Source organism: Vigna unguiculata, chromosome 4 (assembly GCF_004118075.2).
Source record: "Vigna unguiculata cultivar IT97K-499-35 chromosome 4, ASM411807v1, whole genome shotgun sequence".
Classification (NCBI taxonomy): Eukaryota; Viridiplantae; Streptophyta; class Magnoliopsida; order Fabales; family Fabaceae; genus Vigna; species Vigna unguiculata.
The window spans coordinates 3,233,237-3,255,371 of NC_040282.1; the positions used below are offsets into that span (position 1 = coordinate 3,233,237).

The 22,135-nt window shown below is 26.1% G+C and overlaps 1 protein-coding gene and 1 long non-coding RNA gene across 2 annotated transcripts; both read right to left on the reverse strand.

Annotated features, from left to right (window-relative positions):
- Nucleotides 1–2,103: 2,103 nt before the first annotated feature.
- On the reverse strand, nucleotides 2,104–4,132 carry LOC114180982. Its single transcript, XR_003603713.1, has 4 exons — nucleotides 3,910–4,132; nucleotides 3,317–3,388; nucleotides 2,932–3,029; nucleotides 2,104–2,300 (listed from the first exon to the last, which is right to left on the reverse strand). It is a non-coding gene; the product is annotated as an uncharacterized LOC114180982 (long non-coding RNA).
- Nucleotides 4,133–9,395: 5,263 nt separating this feature from the next.
- On the reverse strand, nucleotides 9,396–12,563 carry LOC114181494 (transcription factor MYB52-like). Its single transcript, XM_028067963.1, has 3 exons — nucleotides 12,045–12,563; nucleotides 11,277–11,699; nucleotides 9,396–9,924 (listed from the first exon to the last, which is right to left on the reverse strand). The coding sequence occupies exons 1-3, from the start codon at nucleotides 12,157–12,159 to the stop codon at nucleotides 9,749–9,751; spliced, it is 714 nt and encodes a 237-aa protein (XP_027923764.1). The 5' UTR covers nucleotides 12,160–12,563; the 3' UTR covers nucleotides 9,396–9,748.
- Nucleotides 12,564–22,135: the final 9,572 nt, after the last annotated feature.

Below are 22,135 nucleotides of genomic sequence, written 5' to 3' on the forward strand. Positions count from 1 at the left end.
AATAATAATAATAATGTTAATATCAATGCTAATAATAATAATAATAATAATAATGTTAATGTTAATAATAATAGTACTAACATTACTATTACTAATAATAATAATCTCAATAATAATGTTATTAATATTATTGCTCATATTAATTCAAATAATAAAATGATTATGTAGAAAATATGCACATAATCGAAATATGGTCCGTAAAAAATAAAAGTAACATGAAATTAATGTTAAAATTTATAAATAGAAACACATATAAATATCGACAAACACATACAAAAATATTAAAATATATTGATATATAAAATCAAACATAATAGTACTAACATTATTGTTACTAATAATAATAATAATAATGTTATTAATATTATTGCTCATATTAATTCAAATAATAATATAATCATGTAGAAAATATGCACAAAATCGAAATATGGTCTTATAAAAAATAAAAATAACATGAAATTAATGTTAAAATTTATAAATAAAAACACATGTAGATATCGACAAACACATACAAAGATATTAAAATATATTGATATATTAAATCACAGCTAATAGTACTAACATTACTACTAATTTATAATAAGAATGTTACTAATACTACTGCTATATTAATTAAAATAATAATATGATCATGTAAAAAATATGTACATGATCGAAATATGGTCCCGTAAAAAATAAAAATAACATGAAATTAATGTTAAAATTTATAAATAGAAACTCATACAAATATCGACAAACACATATAAAGATATTAAAATATATTGATATATAAAATCAAAGATAATAGTACTAACATTATTGCTACTAATAATAATAATCTCAATAATAATAATGTTCCTAATATTACTGTTTATATTAATTCAAATAATAATATGATCATATAGAAAATATGCACATAATCGAAATATGGTCCCGTACAAAATAAAAATAATGTAAAATTAATGTAACACATGTAGATATTGACAATACAAAAATATTAAAATATATTGATATATAAAATCAAAGGTATTATTTTTTTTAGATGATAAATATTAAAATTAAAAAGTAACAATTGAATCAACAGTTAAACAGTAAAATAGTTAAAATTAAATGCAAAACTACCACTATAAATCATTAGTTACTAATTTCTGGGTACCATATATGATTTCTGCTTTAAAGATATTGTTCCTTGTGGAGCCTTTTACTCAGAGAACTCTGAAAGGCAGTTTTATGCAAGTGAGAAGAGATATGATGTTGCGAGTGATCAGAACCTTGATGTCTTTTTACATTATTTTTTTACCTTTCCCATTTTACATGCTATTTGAATATTATAATGAACTTTTTTTTTTATATTTTAGGAATATGGATCTTTCTTATTGCGAGATTTACCATTTGATGACATAGAATTGTGCATTTATGAGCAGCTTGGTATTGGGTATAAATTAGCGGTAAGCTTGCAATTTGAAGTATCAATTGATTTTTATGAAATTTTATTAAAAGTTGTTTTTGATTTTAAACCATCTATTAAAAGATGAAGCTTTTGTTTCATGTAAAATTGTAAATCTCATTTTGAGATGAAGAAAAGAAGTGCATAAAATTAGTTATTATTGTAGTTAACTCAGGAATAAGGATTTCAAGCATATATATTAATACTATCGGAATTATTACAACCGGCTCTTTCTCTTTGCTTGAATGAGGTTACAACAAAAGGCTCGCTAGAGGTATTTTATTGTTCCTGAATTTTCGTTTCTTTACAGGCAAAAAGAGATCCTAATGATCCATAGAATGCTATGCTTGGGGCAGTGACTGATACTACATATCTCTTAAGGTTAAATATATTTTTTATCTCTCAAGTTTCAGCGAAATTTGAAATTAGTTTCTCATCAAAATTTATGACCAATTTAGTTATTCATCTCTCAAAATGCGTGAATTTAGTTTTTTTAACCAAATTTTGTTAAGTTTATCTGACGTTTCAAGCACATTTCATGATAGTATTTAAATTATTTACACTATTTGACACATTTTTTGATTCAATGTTAACTTAAATACTATCATGAAAGGTGCTTGAAACGTCAGATAAACTTAACAAAATTTTGGTTAAAAGGACTAAATTCATGCATTTTAAAAGATGAAATACTAAATTGATATAAAGTTTTGATGAGGGACTAATTCCAAAATTCACTGAAACTTGAGGGACCAAAAACATATTTAACCCTATCTCTTAAAACCTCTATGTTCTGCCGAACTTGATTTGTTTGAACTGAGAATGGTGAATTTGATACCTGATGACAAGTGCCATAACTGGAGCAGTCACAACTCCTCTTGATGTGGTAAAGACCAGATTGATGGTTCAGGTACACAAAGATACAACAATTTCATTAAGCTCATTTAAGAAATAAGTGATACAACAACCACCTCACCCCTTAATGGTTCAATGAAGCAAAATCCCACCTTTAGTTTTCTCCTCTACTTCCTTAACTTTTATTATTTATAAGCAAATTTATAATTTCCTCACAACTTTAAAAAAATTTAGGATCATATTTTATATTATCGGTTGTCCAAGTCAGATTCACCAACACCATTCAAGATCAACATCGTCTAGAATAAATTATAATACAATAATTTTACTACATACAAACTCTTCACTGATATGTAAAAATAACAAAGTAAAGCAAGACAAATGCCACCTCCTTCCAAAATGACTCAAGGCCAAAGTTTTGTAAACCTAACTATAATTCTATCTTTCCATTGTGGGACTCAATCCCATCACAAGTACATCTTACACATTGGCTATGAGTTGCAGATTTATTAACTAAAATCCAACCAAAATTTGAATGTCAAAATGATAATGAAAAAGTTTGTAGAATTCAAAGATATACAAATAAGTAATAATCATCATCTCATCGTTACAATCAATTGCGGTGTAAAGTATATTTCAATACCATGACTTACCTACAATGTCCCATGACTTAGACATTTGAAGCAGTTGCTCATCGATTTTGGAATTCTCCATGCTGAAAACACCAATAAGACTTCCATCTTGTGACAATCTGCGTATAAACATTATCTGTTGCATTACGAAGGAACATCAAAATCAGAAATCAAAACATAAAACTATGTGGATTGTAGAGAACAACATTCTTTGCAAAACATCTTTTTACATAAACTACTCACAAATTCTCATGATATTTCTTTCTGTTAAGTAATCACCTAGAGCCTTCACACATCTTCAGTTCGAAGTACTAAATAACATGCATTTCCTTCCGGACAATTTATTATATTGTATCAGTTTTAAATTTTCATCCTACATTACATTGGAAGCAAGTAGAAAAATAACCTAAGATTCTGAAATTTGCCATGTGCATTCTTAATTGCAATAGACCTTGCTTTCAAATGCAGAAAGATTCCCCTGATGCAATAAGGATCAAGCTTTTATAAGATAACAATAAGGATCAATTAATAATTGAAGCATTAATTTAAAAATATTAAGTTAACCATACTCATTGCATAACAAACTATCTAAATGAATCATGACTTCAACATATGAAAAAAGCAAAGTTAAAATCATGTCAACAGTGACAAAATTAAAAAACCAAATTTTAGGAAAGCAAAGAATGAAAATTGCAAATTTATAATCATCTATATCAATTACAATAAAAAAAATGAAGTTCAATAACAAATAGAAAGGGTCTTTACTTAAATTCCAATACCAAAAAACTCAAAGTTTGTTCAATATTAAAGTAGCCAAATGGCCTTGGATCTTAGATGATGAAACCTGGAACACCATAACCACAATAAACGAAGATGGGATAAATCACTCCCATAATATGTCCATGGGATGAAAAAGTTATTTCTTCAAATAAAATAATTGAAAAATGGACATGTTCTTTTTACAGAGTGCAAAGAAAGTTACAGGAGAAGATATATTACCTAGAAACATGCCCTAACAAATTCCCGCATCAAGATCGCAATCCTCACAAAAAGAAAAGGAAGCAGGATCCCGAGCACCACCAAGATTGGAGCCAACGCATGTTCTTGTCTTCGTCCTCGATATCACAACTTTCCTTGATATGTAGAACTTCTCCAAAAAAGCCCAATGAACCATGAAATAAAATCAAATAAGGAAACAAAACCTAGAAAACCTAAAAATAAAATCAAGCTTACCGTGAAGAATAAAACCTATTTGTGCAGGTGTTTATTTAAATTGCTGCAACATTTCACTTGAAATCACCAACAACATTTTACCAAAAATAAAATCACCTTACAAAAATTCCCATCAACAGAAAAAAAAAATTTACTTCAACAATCCCCTATGTCAATGGTGACTACAAAAGTTTAGAAAAGGGAAAAGATGAAAAGCATTTGAAGCATAAAAATAAAAATAAAAAAAGACTAAAAATCGAATTTTTTTAATTCCCTTCTACAAACCACCTTAAATCCTTACCTCCAAGCCTTGTTTTTCCAAACCTGAAAAATTCAAAACCAAAAGTTCCCAAAAAATTAACAGAAAACTTTCGGTTGAATCTGGGAAAAAACAAAAGCCCCAAACTTGAAAAATATTCCAACAATCTCCTCTGTCAACAACGACCTACAAAAGTTTAGAAAAAGGAAAAAATGAGAAGCATTTGAAACATAAAAGGAAAAAAAAAAGGCTAAAAATTGAATCTTTTTTAATTCCTTTTACAAATCACCTTAAATCCTTACCTCCAAGTCTTGTTTCTCCAAAGCTACAAAATTCAAAACCAAAAGTTCGTAAAAAATTAACACAAAAATTTTAACGGTTGAATCTGGGAAAAAACATAAATCCCAAACTTGAAGAAATTTGAAATTCGTAAGCCATCGTCGAAAGTCACAAAACCCAAAAGATGAGCGGGAAGGGAAGTTGAAAGGTTAAAAGAAGAGAATGACAAAAAAACCAAAAAATTGGACAGATGTCGAAAAATTAGATATGGGTATAAGAGTACCTTCCAGAGGTGTTTGTTTTCATATAATTTAGAAGAAGAGTTTGATTAACAATTAGAACATGATTTATGATCTCTTAGAGAGTAGAAAAGCCACATACAAGAATAAATTATATTGCTTCGAAAAAAATGGGTAAAAAATAAGTACTTTTAAAAATTAGAGCATGATTTTGTGTCTACTTTTAAAAATTGGCCTTACTTTTACAAACTTTTTATAAAATTGGATGTCTCTATTTCTTCTCTTTTTCTTTATTTATCAATGATTATTCTTTTATCTGTTTCGATATATTTTACTTTATTTTTAATAAATATAATTTTAATTTATATATTAACTTAATAACAATATAATATTATCATTTATAATATAATATCATATAATATCATACGTATTTAAAAAATACATACACATGCGCGATCACTTAACGTAATTCGATTAAGAGAATGTATTTCATATATTATATTACTAAAGTATATGAATGAGTTTTATATAAATTTTCTGATATTAATGGATTTCAATTTCGTATGTAAATTGAGAAATTAAAAATATATTTATTTTTTAATTAAAATAGTAAATAATTACGCCTGACTAAAATTGTACCACAATGAGAACATTCATTAATTTATAAAAATGTTTAGTAATGTTAACTAATAATAATTAAAAAAGTAGTCTGATAAATCATATCAAAAGACTCATCATTTAAAAAGTACACTTCTTATCGTTTAAATGTAAAAATTATATTGGATGTCCATAAAAAATATTCAAACAATAAATTTTGTTATTCATGGTAAATGAAACACGATGAAAACTTGATAAAAAGTTAGAAAAATCAAAATAAAGCTATATCACTGCGAATTCCAAGTAAAAGAGACACAATCAAAGGTAATATCATTCATTCTTTAGAATGTAATAAATAAACAATGAATAAAAATACCGAAAAAGGTAAAAATAATTAAATATGTGTTTTATAAATAATTTAATTCTATGATGTTAAGATTGAATTTTCTGATGAAAAGATAAAATACTTTGAAAACATGAATAAAAGAGAACACAAAAATATGAGTTTTTTAACAAAATAAAGGTTTTTCAAGTGAAAATAAATAAGACTTAAAAGAGAAGAAAAAAGATAAATTTTTTCTTTTATATTAATTAATAAACTAAACAAAGAGTTCATGTAAATTCAAATTAAGAGTGAAACATTTTAATTTAAAAAAAATAATAAATATTGAAATGGAATATAAATAATAATATGAGTGTCTATAAACAATTTGATTTAATAAAATGAAGGTTTGTATTTCTTAAAATATAATACATCGTCCGAACTTAGACAAAACTATGCAAATGAAAAAAAAATATATAATAAAGATTATAATGAGAGAAAAAACACCTCTAAAATTCGAGTGAATTTTATAAATATTTAACAAGTCAAAAAGAAATAAAGTAGACAAAACAATAATTCAAGATGAAACAAAAAATTATAATAAAAATAATTTTTCTAAGTTATCTTATAAACTATAAATATTTTAATAAATTTAAAATAAAATACAATAACCAAAATCGTATGCAAAGATATGATTTAATATATGTATAAAGTAATCTTTATTCTAATGCCCAATTTAAATAATACAATATTACGTAGATTCTTTGACAAACAGAAGACACCACTTGGACATAGGAATAGGGGAGGGGATGAGTTTCGCTATCTTATATCTATTCTCTTAAAAAGAATTATTCTCATCTACATACCCAAACTCAACGGATATCAAACTTAACAGGTATAATTAAAATGTCACGGGTCTCGTGCCCCTAACCCAATAAGTTTATGAATCGGGAGCATCCTAACTCATTCTTTAATTTTATTATTAGTTACTTCTTTAATTTTATTATTAGTTACTGCTCATAATAATATTGATAATAATATAAAATAATAATAATACTATTATTATTATTATTATGTATTATTAGTAATATATTATTAATTAAAATGATAATAATAAGGTTGTGGTTGGGTAAGTCAATTCATTTACTTTTTTATTTTAAATGTTGGGCTTTTAACTATTTTTATTTATTTTTGAAATTAATTGTAAAAAATGCGGACTAAACCGATACTAGTATTTTATTTTATGTAAAAAATGAAAAATACATGACGTATTGGTTGTCACGTCGGGTCGGATAAACTTGGATTCCATTAAAACAATAGGAACCAAAATTAATTCTTTTAAAAATCCAAGAACTAAACCGAACACAAGTTTTGACAAAGAATTATTTCAATTTTACGTATAAAAAACAATTTTTTTCCTAAAAAATAATATACAAGTTCGGTTTACCGATAAATAAGGATAAAACAAAAATATTGATTATTTTACTTTATAGATGCACCAAGACACAACTCCCATTTGCTTAATATGCTTGTCGGTGTTTCTGTGCTCTCAATTAAAATTTAAAGGGTTCTATATTAATATGATTTTTTTTTTCGTAAACTTTAATTATGAATGATTTTCCGTGAACAATTAATTTTGAGAGATAATATGAATAATGTTGACAAAAATCTAGTATTTTTCAAAAGCAGATGTGTTAAGAGAACTTAATATAACTAGTGTATAATTAAAATACAGGGAAGATATTTTTTAATACGTTTTCATTCATTAATTAGTGGTGAAAGAATAGACAACACTATTAAATTGCATTTAATGAAACAAACAACGACATTGAGTTTATTGAGGACTTTCTTCCAATTGGCCGATTGAACCAAACTCAGTGTAATTACAATGAAGAATATGATATTTTGACAAATTGATGAAGTTTATTTTTTAATATACATCAAACTTTTTTTTTTCTCTTTCCAAATTATATCACACTTTTCTTTTATTTATCGAGGTACTATCACGTGTATTTTTAAAAAAATTTCAACAAAATTTGTTAAAAATAATTTTTCATTCAAATTACAAGAAGAAATCCAAAGAATGCTTAAATTAGATTACACCAATCTAGAAATAAAAAGAGTTTGTTAAAATAAAAAGGTGTTTCTTTTTTATAAAAATAACATACATATTAGGGGAAATAGGAAATAAAATTATTTCCACATATTATTTTACTTCAAAATATTTTAGGATGAAATTGTATTCCTATTGATAGTGTATTTCTGACAAATACTTTTAATCGGTTTTATTTTTTTATTAATTACTTGAGAAACTTGTTTGATTTTGTTAATCTTTTGTTTAATAAGTTTCCAATACTTTGTAATAAATTTTTGAGACTTCATTTTAAGTCATTTTAGAAAAAAAAGAGTGTCTTACTTTTTTATGTTTATAGATTTTTTGTACACAAGGTAAAGTTGTTTTTTTACTGTTTATTTTAATAACTAATTGCACCATTTATATTATTCTATAGTTACTGGTTTTTTCTTTTACTTTTTTCAACCCTTCATTTCTATTTTTAATATTTAATCAGAACTATGTAGTTATATATTGTTATTATTATTAATCCAAAATTCGTACAATCACCAGCTGGTATAATATTCCCTTAGTATGTGTGTGTGTTTTTTTTTTAACTTTTACTGCTGGTATAATAGGACTTCTCTTCTTTATTAAGTTCATTAAAAACCATTAAAAATTGATTTTTGCCTTAATTTTTTGTTTTTATGATAACTTTATATTTATATATATATATATATATATATATATATATATATATATATATATATATATATATATATTTGATAGGGCAATTATTACATTTAATAGAATAGTCCTAGATTTTGAGATAAAAAAATTTTGTAAAGAAAAACTTTAAATGCTTCTAACTTTTGATAAGAAGCTCGGATTGAAACTCTTCATTTACTACTATTTTTTTTATTTTGTTTTTATATTTTAGTCTTTTAGTTGATATACCTATACTTATTAGAAAATTTAGAAAATTTTTGTGATGTGTTATTTTATTAAATAAAGATTTATCAAATATTTACATTTAAATATTTCATACTAAATAAAAATTGTGATGTGCAAAATTTACTATTTTCTATTTTCTCAATTTGTATTAAAGTATTACGAATTTAGTATGATTTCAGTTTATATCAAAATATACTGAAATTGTGTTATGCAAAAACAACTTAAATGAAAATAAATAAAAAAATTATAACACATCGAAATTGTACCAGGCAAGTACAACTTTAGTAAGTTAAAAGCCATGCTAAACTGGTACGACTTGTTCACAATAAAACTCTACAAAGTTGGCTTGACCTGTCCATTTTCGTTTTTTTTTAAATACGTTCATTTTCATAATTCAAAAATAATGCACCATTTGGTTTTTGTCCAATAAAATGATATAAATCATTATATATATATATATATATATATATATATATATATATATGTGTGTGTGTGTGTGTGTGTATCATTAAAAATTGTTGTTGATTAAATTCATACCTCAATTCCTTTAGCTAGATTTAAAGTTTGATATTAGGTTAAGAGATAGTTAATTATATATTTGACTAGTATCCAATATCCAACCCCACATGTTGTCCCTAACCCAATTCATAACATATAATCTTTGAAGATGCAAGCATCTATGGAACTTGTGATTTTCTTTCGGTTTACATGATGCAACATTTTGATGATTTTGATGCATGGAGCTTCTCATAAGCCTTTTTTTACATGTTATAAATGTACATGTCTCCTTAAATACGTTACTCTTTTGTGAATAATAGAGAAGGAAGTTACATGAATGGTTCTAAAGTCGAGATATTGTTCTCGATGGTCAGGCTGAAATGATGATAGGAGAATAATGGGTAATTAAGGTTGTCGCAGTTGTGTTAGCAGGTTCCAGAAGACAAAAAATCAATGAATGGAACACCAATGTTCTTCAGTTCCACACCATCTTCTTGACTCACTTCCTCTTCGTCTCTTCTGGCTATGTCTGTCACTTCACTTTTATTGGAATCGGTATTTACTTGAAGAAAATCATAGAACTCCACTGATTCACTCTTCTCTGCAACATTATCACATCAACATTCTCATCATTAACTCATCACCCCAATGCAAAATATCAGTATTCACTTCAATGCATGTTTGTTGCAAGAGAAATATTGTTATAGTACCCTAATAAGGACAAAGAATAAGACAACAAAAGAAAGTTGCATCGAAAACTATGATATTCTACTTGTCTGATTTCTAGTGTAATCTTCGAAGGAAACTTTATACTTAGAACAACCCTTGGATATAAATATATATCTTGCTTGGATATAAATATACAGAACATATTTTCATAGACTTCTTGTTTTATTGTATTGGTCAAGAGCAAATTTAAATACCCATTTTATTCAAAATTTTGAGGTGTCATTTGTGAAAGAGTTCTAAATTTTAAGAGGAATAATATATCGATTGATCCAAAAATGTTATCTTCTCGACTCATATATATAGTAAATATGTTATTAAAATAAGGGTTAAATATATTTTTGTCTCTCAAGTTTCAGTGAATTTTGGAATTAATCCTTCTTCAAAACTTTATACTAACTTAGTCATTCATCTTTAGAAATACGTAAATTTAGTCATTCTTACTAAATTTTGTTAGGTTTATTTAATATTTTAAACGCATTTTATGATAATATTTGAGTTAACATTAAAGCGAAAATGTGTCAAACTGTGTAAACAATTCAAATACTATCATGAAATACGCTTGAAACATCATATAAACTTAACAAAATTTGGTTAAAATGACTAAATTCACGCATTTTTAGAGATGAAGGACTAACTTGGTCAAAATTTTTGAAAAAAGACTAATTTCAAATTTAACTGGAAATTGAGGGACTTAAAAATATATTTAATCTTTAAAATAAATTTGTGAGCATTGTGAACTTAGTTGATAATTAATACTAATAGATAATTTTAGTTGCTACATTATATCAGAATCACAAATCTATACGTTTTTTCACGTAGTTTATGAACCGATTTGAATGAAGCAAATTTGTCTGACATATACGAGTTTATTTTGGTAATTTTAAACTTAATTTTATATATAAGCTATTTAAATGAGTAATCTCATAAACTATATTTTAAATATGTTTCTTCTAGTTTTCTATTTCTTAATTTATACAAAATTTAATTTTAATCTGTGAACAAACTAATAATTTTATTCTTATCCACTAGAAATTTTTAAAAAGAAGCTTCTCCGAAAAAAAAAAAACTTTCAACTCAATCAAATAGTCTACAAACAAACTTTTAAACTCTTGATGACATTTGTAAATCAGCTTTATCAACCACGTCCTCATTATAATATATACATCTTTTAATTTGATTTATATTTTCCCGAAGAAATGTTGAATGAAGTTGCAGAAAGCATACCTGGAGGCAGTGTGGAAGCAGAAGTTGGATCTTGAAAGTGAAACTTCTTGGGAAAGTGAAAAGGTGTGTGTGTGACACAAGGGTGGTGGTGGTGGTGGTGGTGATGACTGAACTTTTCATAATATTTCTCAACAAAAGAAGGGATAGAATCAGTCTGAAAATCGGTGTCAAGGTTTGGAGGGAAAAGTGGGTGTTTGGTGTTATAAACTTTGGACCTTTCTCTCCGAATCCTCGCCATCATCACATGCCAATGGTTTTTCACAGCGTTATCAGTTCTTCCTGGGAAGTGTCTTGCAATCACAGCCCATCTGTTCCCATGAATCCTGTGAGAAGCAAGAAGCCTCTCTTCTTCTTCCTCCGTAAAAGGACTTCTGTTTATTCTTGGATCCAATTGATTGAACCATCTCAACCTACAGCTTTTCCCTGCACAACAACAACAATTCATCATCTTTATCAATGTTAGTGTCTCACAGATCTTTAATCAACCCTAGAACATTCATCTTTTTTTCAATCACTCACAGTCTATTTGTGTTATAACCCTAATGGGTTTGTCAAACAGAATAATCTGAAGTTTAATAGACTAATAATGGTTGAAAGCTCATGACTAGATATAAGAAAATTTCATAATATATAAATCAGGTGAAAATTTTACCAGTTAGGTTGTGCTGTAACTTTTCTAATGAAGGTGTTTGATTTGGATGGATATGAAAAGTTGATTGAGCAAGAGGAAGATGACAAGGTGTTTAATACATGGCATGATTCTTTTACCTGATCTTCCTCGAAGCTTCTCAGCTATGGCGTTCCAATTATGAGGTCCATAGCGTTCCACCAATTCTCGGAGCTTCTCATCCTCAGCTGGCCTCCAATGGCCTCTACTGCACATATTACTTCTGTCTAGAAGCTAAAACACACAGAGAAGAACAGAAAGAGGGAAAAGAAAAACCCTAATTCAAGATTAGGGTATGTTTAATTTCTCTGTTGTGTGAAGATCTTTATATCTGAGTATGGAATATTGAAGGTATAAGAAAGAAAGAGAGAGAGATAAGAAAATAAGAATAAAGACAAGGAAGTAGAAAGAGACAGAAGAAGAGAATATATGGTGGGGGAAGATGGGAAAGTGTTTTCCGTTAGAGAGTTGGAGGGATTGGACAAACCTCTTACACCTGCGACTGATGCAAACGTTTTGGCTAACAAACCCTCTTATAAGTAACACTCAAACACACAAATAAACATAAATTATTATATACATATGAGAGGTTGCTTAGAGAAGCGAGTTTGGTTCTGCTTTCAACATCTTTCTAAGTTTCTAACCTACAACGTCTACTTATAACCCACCAATCGTGCTTATTTTTTTTTCTCCATATTTTATGTATTTGCTAATGGAATTACATTGACATTGGAATACGGTTTTCAATTTTCCACAAAATGGGCATGTCTTATATATGCGACAACAATCAAGATAAAACGTGAATCACTTTGCCATCCAGACTAAAAAGTGCTTTTGGAGAGAATTGTTGTAAGTCCTAGGTCATAAAATTTTATAATATACAAATAAGGTACAAATCTCACCTTACAATCCGATTTTGTAGGGTTGAGTTAGGTTTAAAATCCACTTTTAACATGTATCAGAACCAGGTTAGAACCTATCCTAGCGAATTTTCTTGGACATTTTGTTCCACCCGATATCGAACTACTAACGAATCACCCACTAACTTCTAATAAGAATAAAATTAATAATGGTTTAATAATTTAATAATTTTAGCCGTGCATGTACGTGGAAAAATTCAACTCAGGGGACAGATACATAGTATTCACCTAAGAAAAGTAGTTTTGACATATACAAATGACTAGGTTTTGTTTGTGTGACATGCAAAACAATAACAATTTGGAGGAATAGTTTATATTTTTACATGAAAGAAAAGATTAATCTTTGGGAGAGGTTGGTGTTATTGTTAGGCTATATTTGGAAGTTACATACATAGGGATGGATATGTTTTAGGTTTGATTTGATTAACTTTTGTGGGGCATAACTAACTACATTATTTTGCTTTGGAATCCTTTACATATATATACATGTGCACGTGTTGAAGATTATTCCATCATTTAATAATTAAAACTTTTTTTTTTCTTTTGAGTCAAACATCTGGTCTACCCTCTCTTGTCTCCTAACCCTATTCACATAAAAATATACAACAAATAATTATATCCGTCTCTCTACATATGAATGATTCAATTATCTTCTAGATAACTAATAAAAAAATTCTCTTGCTTTTCACCTACAAAAGATATTTCTAAGTTAACCTTTGTGAATATAATATTTATCTTGTGGAAATTATTTTTTTATTATATATATAATTATATTTTGTAACTAATTATTAGTAACAAAATAAAATAAATAGATCCTTAACTATTACTAACTTATATTAAGTTGAGTGTGAAGGACAAAAATATTGATTTTCAAATTTAAAAAAAGAAATTACAGACATATATATAAATACAAATTCATTCACTTACATGAGCTAAACTAAAAATAGAGTTTTTCAAATTTTAAAACGGTAAAAAAAAAAAAAAAAAAAAAAAAAAACTATAACTACCATACGAAAGTTTTTTTAATTTACAGAAATTTAAACCCCATCTAAATGACATATATTTGTGTTTATATATACATTTTATGTGTATTTATCAGAGCATTAAATTAAAATATTAATATAGATTTATATCAATATAATATAAATTTAGCTAAACCTAAACTATGATAAACGGTGAAATTAATTAATATAATAACTGTGTTTGTTAGTAAATAATATTTATATTTATGTTTGTAAACAAATTAGAAATCAATCTCTTTCTCTATGTAATTAAATATCACCGTGTAATTGCACGATGATGTCAAGCATTATTTTAGAGAAATTACATCATGTTTTATCCATTTTCTTTAAGAAGGGTACAAAAGTATGAAAATAACGACAGATATTTGAAATAAAATCACATTGACGTGAGGAATCATGCTTAATTATATGAGGGAGTAGTTATGCATTGACATTTACGTATAAATATTTCTATTCAGTTGATTTTTTTTTAAGGTTATTATATATTAAAAATCTAAAAATAATAGCAAAAATACATATATATCATTTGAAGTAAACACAACAAATTAATTTGCCTAACCAAATTTATTAATTAGAAAAAGCTTTATCGAATTGAATAAAAAAATGATAAAATTAATTTAAATTAAACTTCTAATGTCCTATAATAAAAGGTAACATTTCGTGATCGTAACCTCGTGATGACGTAGAACAAAAAAAAAAACGCAGTTGTGATGTGATAACCAGTTTGCTTAATAATAGTGTCACGTGTATTTTTATTAATTATAATTATTTTAAAAAAGGTAATATTCGCAAGTAAAATTAAGTTTTAGAGTCATAATTAAAAATTTTACTATCAACTTTGAATCGACCCTAATTGTATGTTGGTAAGAAAAAATGTAATAAATATAATAATAAAATAAACCTGTTTAGTCTTAGAAAAAATAAATAAAAAATAATCTGAAACTAGAAAAGAATAAAAATAAAATAGAAAATAATTTTTAAGCTTATGATAATTATCCGACAAAAGCATTGCCTATTATGTTACATATGCTTTTATGATAAAAAAATTGATTAAGTTAAATATATTTTATAAAATTTACATAAAGTGGTATTCATTTATAAATTATATTTGTGTAATCCATCTAATTTTTGAATATTTATTTATAATTATACTCAATCCAACAATCAAAATATTTCTCAACTTCAATATTTTTCCTTTCTTCTCCTCTTTTCCCCCTTACTTTATATGTTTCAAATACAGAATATATAAGAGACAAAAATTATGGAATTTAGATTCTTTTTTCTTTTTTCTTTTTCCAGAAATATGATTAGTAACTCTTAGAAACTCAAAATCTGAAAACATGTAAATTCTGATAACTTTTCAAGATCACTTTCTGCAAAATATTTTTATGTTTAAAACGTGTTACAAACACCAGGCCTATATCTTAACTTTTTCAATGTTTTTTATTTGCATAAACTTTTATAGTTTTCTTAAATGTATTAATAAAATGTGTGTGTGAGAGAGACTTCAAATACTACAGTTACACAGAGAAATTATGTAACTATATATGCTCTTAATCGTCATGTATATGTCACATTTGGTCTCTCATAAAAATATTTAAAAATAAACACATTTTTGTTAAGACAATGAAATCTTATTTTTCTGGTGTACAACAACTTGAAATTTTATTAATTAATATTCTGTCTTTCAAATTAATAAAATTATTTCCGGAACATATTCCCATCACTTATATTTTAAGCTAGCAAAATGATATATAAATAAAGAAATATTTTTGATGATGATAATTAACATTTGTTGGGGATAATTAAAGAAATATGCAATGCAAGGAAATGAAGTTCAAATTGGAACAGAAAATAATATAGGTGAAGTGTTTAACTAGGCAATTGCAAAGTGAAAGTGATGTGTGTGATAATAATAGTTTAATAACTAAATTGCTTGCAAGTGTAGCGTTATTATATCTAATTGTCAGATATTTTTTAATTATAAATTATTTTATGGCAGCCTTTTCAAATTTCAATTGCGACTTGTATGCTTGTGCTACATGTCGTCACGTCACAGAAAATATTTTCTAATGGTAAATAATTGACAATTTTAAACCTGTTTAAAGTGTTGTATTCAGCTGTAAAAAAAACATAAAATAGATACAATTAAAATACAAGGAACTATGTTTTTTTCTGAAAATTATAAATATAACCATTAAAATGGTATATTTTTTCTTTTTTTTATGTAAGTGATAAATACTCCATGATAAAAAAATTCATATTTCTTTCCAATTTTGTTTTGAAATTTTTTTCGTAGAAAATATTTACAAAATTTTGTTAAGAAAAAAATTTGCAAGAAATTACTACCAATTTTCTTGCAAAATATTTTGTATAAAACATTTTTTACAAAAAAATTTGTAAAAAATACTTGCAAATTTTATAATTTTATAGGAAATGATTATCCATGGATTAAAATTCTTAGAGAAATGACAGAAAAAAAAATTTCTTACAATTTCTTTTAACAAATTTACAATAAAAATCTTATATAATATGAGAATTTTATGTTAGTATTTGTTGAAAGGTGAATAATGTTCATTGATATTTGACATGTTGTCGGGTTCATAATCTTTGTCACACTTATTTTAATATATTAAACAAGTTTTTAATATATTTTAAAATATTAAAATTAACATATTTTGATAGCATAATAGAAGAAAACAGTATAAAAATTTAACCAAAATTTGAATTCCATGTCCGAATTGAATTGTATTGAATTTAAGATTGGATTATTTACATATTATTGCCAGCTCAAATATCTTTTTATTTTGTTGATATATATAGAAAAATATGAAAAAGAAAAAAGATAGTATATTAAAAAAAATCTATTTATATGGATAAAAACATGAAAAAGTAAAATTTTTTATATCAATGAAATAAAGATAAAGCTAAAAAAATAATATCTCTAATCTTGCTATAATTTTTTTTTTTCATTTTTAAACGTCCTTTCACTGTCTGGAGATCTATATTATTTGTTTATATTTCACTCCATGTTGCACAACCTATAAAGTGAGATATTTCAATATTTACTTGAAAAGAAACAAAAACTTAATTTAAGAAAGCTAATAGAAAAGTTATGTTACAAAACTTATTCGTGAAATTTGTTTAAAACATGTATCAACTGTACATGGATATCTGACCAATATATGGTGTAACCCACCATGGAAAATGATGTTTATTATATATATAGTTTAGAGAAAATTGAAAATGATTATATTTGATAAATAGGTGCCACAATTCGGTTAAGAAGTGATTGAGAATGTGTTAATTGACTAAATTAGTGTTCATAATTACTCCCTTTTCTTGATAAACAGGTTCCAACAACTCCTTAATATTTTATTTAAATTGCTTTTTAATTACAATTCTTTCTATATTCACACATAACATTGATCATGTTAATTAATCACTCATCACAATAATTAGTATGTTTTAAAGACACAACAAAGCGATAAAAACGAAATTTCCATAACAAATTTAGACTCATTAAAAGTATATTTAATCCATAGCACCTTTTATAATCAAATAGTAATATATATATAGATATCCAAGTAAAAAATTATGTTTACTAGTATATATATGTTTTAAAAAATTTAAAATTATCATAAGTTTTTTAGATCTATGAATATTTATTTTATTAAAATTTTTTGAAGGCATTTATGTATGCCGATGCTATTTGTAATAAAGTGTCTTCTAAAAGTAAAAGCTGAACTCATTTTTCTTGATTTTGGAAATAAATGTAGAATAGTAATTCAAAATTGAAATTAAAAGGTTTTTTCGCCAAAAACATTTTGCTTTAAAATTATATTGAAAATATAAAAAACTAAAAACCCACGTTCATTGATAGTGAATTGAATAAGTTTGTGGCTGATTAGCTAATTAATTAAAATTACCTGAGGTAATTAATATGTAGGGTAGTGTATATGTTGATTTTTAAGAGTCTACATATATTTTTTAAAAGAAAATAATTTGGGTAGAATAGAACAAGGGATCAAACTATATTACGGACACAAAAATCTCATATCCAAGTATTTTTCTCTAATAATAAAAATAGGTTATTTCTAGAGTAAATTTTGTAAGCAATTTATTTAAGCAAAATTTGTATTCAATCATAAATTTCGAACAAATATAGACAGCAGAGTTGATATGGAATTGGAAGTATGATAATTTCGTTATCAAACATATTTTTAATTAAAAAATAAATGTCATTGATGGGATCATTTTGGTTAATTCTTAATAAAAGCAGTATAAATCATCACAATATCAACATTATATTAACAATATAATACGAGAGGAAGTAAACAAGCTGATGAAATAAAAAAAATTATATCACCAATTAAGATAATATATATATATATATATATATATATATATATATAATAACAAAAATTCTATTAAAAATATACAAATTTTAAGTATGGAGATTAAAAATAATAATAATAAATGAATTAAAAATATCCAAATATGTCATGAATTAAAACTTAATTAAGCAATTTTATTTTTGTTTTCATAAATTTTGTGTAACAAGATGATAATATGAAAAATAGGAATGTGAATTATTTATTTGTTTTTTATGTTGTTTCTCTGCTGTGATTTTTTAAAATGGTCACTGATTTTAATTTTTGAAAATATATTAAAATAGTTTTTACCATACAATTTTTAACATAGGAAACAAAAAAAAAATTGAGTAGACAATCTGAATTTGAAAAATAATTATGGATAAGAGTTAAGTTATATTAATAATAATAATAATAAAATAATGTAAGATGTGATTTAGGGCACATACAAAAGACTTAAAGTGAAGGTAAACATTCCGTTATATTTAATGAGAGTTTTGACCGTTGGCCTAACTTTCCCTCTTCTTCCACAATTATTGCTTCTTTAAAAAGTGACCTAAATCTTTCACCCACCTTCTCTTCTCCAAAACATTTCTCTTTAGCCGTTTTCTTCAAATCTCAACAAAACCCTCTCTCTCTCTCTCTCTCTCTCTCTCATCACACACACTTCAACCTAATTTCTCTTCCTTCCACATAACAACATAACATTCTCTTCATAAAAACTTCATATAATTATAATCATTCTCAATTACATATTATCATGCTCATATAATTTCCTTCATCAACTTATAGTATTTACATCTGTATATATATAGATAGATATATAGATATACACATGGCAGAGTGATAGAGTATGTATATGGAATAGTCTGAACTTTCATGAAGAAAGTAGATTATTGACTGTTCACCTGTTTTACCTACTTTTTTTTTTTTTCCTTATAAAGTGTGGCAACTTTGCTGCTACATGGAATTGGTTTTGGTAGTACCAGAACTTCAATTCTGATGTACTTCCATGCTAATTTTAGAAATATCATTATAGGACTTTCTTCTGTCATTAGTCTCTCCTAACAAGGAACATAACTCATCAACAAACATAACAACCAAATGGAGACCAAATTAATAACTTTTCATCCTTCTTTTTTCATTCCAACCAATTAATTAACAAATCCCAAATTCAGGTCAATGTAGATTGTGATGCTTAAATGCTCAAGCTTCTGCTCAAAGATTATCCATGCCGGTTCATCAACTCAGAAAACTCTACAGTCATTCTTTGCTTTTTAGGAGAGAATATACTTCTCACCACTTCAATTTTTTATCAACCTTACATTGACATCACCTACCAAACCAGAACATAACTTCCTTGTCCCCTAAGAAATTTTTGTTAACTCAATTTTCTTAAACATTGCAGATATCTTCTTCAGATGACAATCTTCATTGAAATGAATCATACATAAAACTCACTCTTTCAATATTTAGATTATTATGTGTCAGCTTTTATGTAATATATTTGTTAAATCGACTTGTAAGATGATGTTTGCATTCACTTATATAGGTGACATGATAAATCTAACCGTTGCATGTGGCATTGATTGTCCCGTGACAGAGTCCAAATGGATTGGGTCACAATCAAATGAATCGTGACACTTGGACTTGTGTTACACTCTTAAGTAAAAAAAGTTGCGCTTTGACTAATGGCTAAATCCTAACACCAACAAACAAATTTCGTCATAATAGACTCTAACTCATGACATACCATATTAAAAAAATGGATTTTAAGCCTAATTTAACCTTACAAAACCGGTTTATAAGATAAGATTTAACTTGTCTTATCTCTGGTTAATGGTTAATGTGAAATCTCTAACAATATTAAAAGAAAATACATATAATTTTGAATAATAAAACAAAGAAAGTTACCCTTTGTAATTATCAAAGAAAACAAAAAAGATTAAGGGAAAAGAACACATTTTGTTGAACTAAAACTATGTTTCATTTTCCCTGCTTGGTTCAGATGTTTTGATTTGATGCAGTCACCTAAATGTAGAAGAAAGTGTTTCTGTTTTAGGAAGTTATATCCACCAACGAACTGTTTCTGAATGCTGAAAACTGAAAACCAACTTTCTAAATGTTGTAAGGAATTTCCTTTTTATCATGTCATGACCCAAGAATGGTGCACCCACCCATCATATAGTTGGACCTCAATTTTCCCACTTCCTACATCTCTAGTTCCATTTTTAACTTAGAAATATCACATGGTTGTCTCTTTCATCGTTATTTTGATTGATCTGCATTTAATTAACTAATAGTAAAAAAAAGCTTGCTAGTGAAATGAAGATTAAATGAATGCACTATATTGAGTGCAACTTACTTATAAGGTTATGGATATTAGGTATAGGACAGAGATATCAATGTCCATGTAGGACAGGTTTACATTCTATAGGTCTATACATCGACTGACGGGAATATAACACCTTTGTAATTTTAATCACTATATATATATATATATATATATATATATATATATATATATATATATATATATTTATTTATTTATTTATTTATTATAATGATATAAGCACACAGTGACGTGTAACAACCCAAATATGAGAAAAAGAACTGTTCCATTAAATAAGGAACTCCCACTGTTGTGTAAGATTTGTAGTTAACAGAAAGTAATGAAATTTATGAGTAGCATATAGAACATATAAACTCCATTATGACCATATCTTTAGCCTTAAGTGTTGAGTGATGAAATAACAGGTTTAGCATGATTGCAACAATTTCTTTGTAATATATATATTGGAGTCATAGAAAGCTCAATTTCTTTGTAACAACCCCACTAGGATAATCATGCTGATGTTAACATCAGATACAGTGTTGCAGTCACTGAATTTGTTCCACGAACTTGTTCACCAAACATTATTTTCCACATGTTAGGAACTTGAAATTGAATTCTATGCCATGTTGGAAAGCACAAAGGGAGAAATTATTGAAACCTAGAACGCAGATGAAGGAATGTTCACGGATTTATACTGTGATCCTGAGGGATATTTTTGTTCTGATATCATATAGCAGTCAAAGTTCAATAATACTAAATACAAAAGTTCTTACGCAGTGTATTGAAAATTTACTTTTGTGAGACTTGTCTGTAATTCCTATCATGCATGCACTGAAACAAAGCTTATATTCATCACATTATCTTTGACTACAAACTCATAGTGCAGTTTAATGATCCTAAGTGCTGTCAAACTGTACACCTCATCCGTTGCATCCAATATTTACTTTTTTGCGTTAAAATCTTCAAACGATAACATTATCTGATTAGATATTTTATCATATAATCTCTAACTAATAACTATTTTCTACCTTACAAATTGGAAGAAACCAAACGTGCACTCAACCGGGGATAACTCATTACTAAAAATTCTTATATTACATAGAATTTTTTTTATAAATCTGTTAAAAAAAATTGTAAGAAAAGATATTTTTTTGCTATTCTTTCTAAGAATTTGAATTAACAGGTAATTCTTTCATAGGTAACTATTTCTTACAAAATTATAAAATTCGTAGGTATTTTATACAAAATTTGTTACGAAAAGTGTTTTTATATAAAATATTTTACAAAAAAATTAATTTTTTTTCATAACAAAATTTATAAGTATTCCATATAAAAAAATTTTCAAAACAAAATTAGCAGAAAATATATATTTTTTAATAATGACTTATGTAACAAAAGTAGATCATAACGAAATGAGTCAGTAATAAGTGACAAATCTAAGATCTGTAAGGACAAATTAAGTGATGTATTTGTATACTCTTAAATACAAACATAAGTCTATTGTAGGATAGCGGTCAACAAGTTAAAATACATAAAATTAGA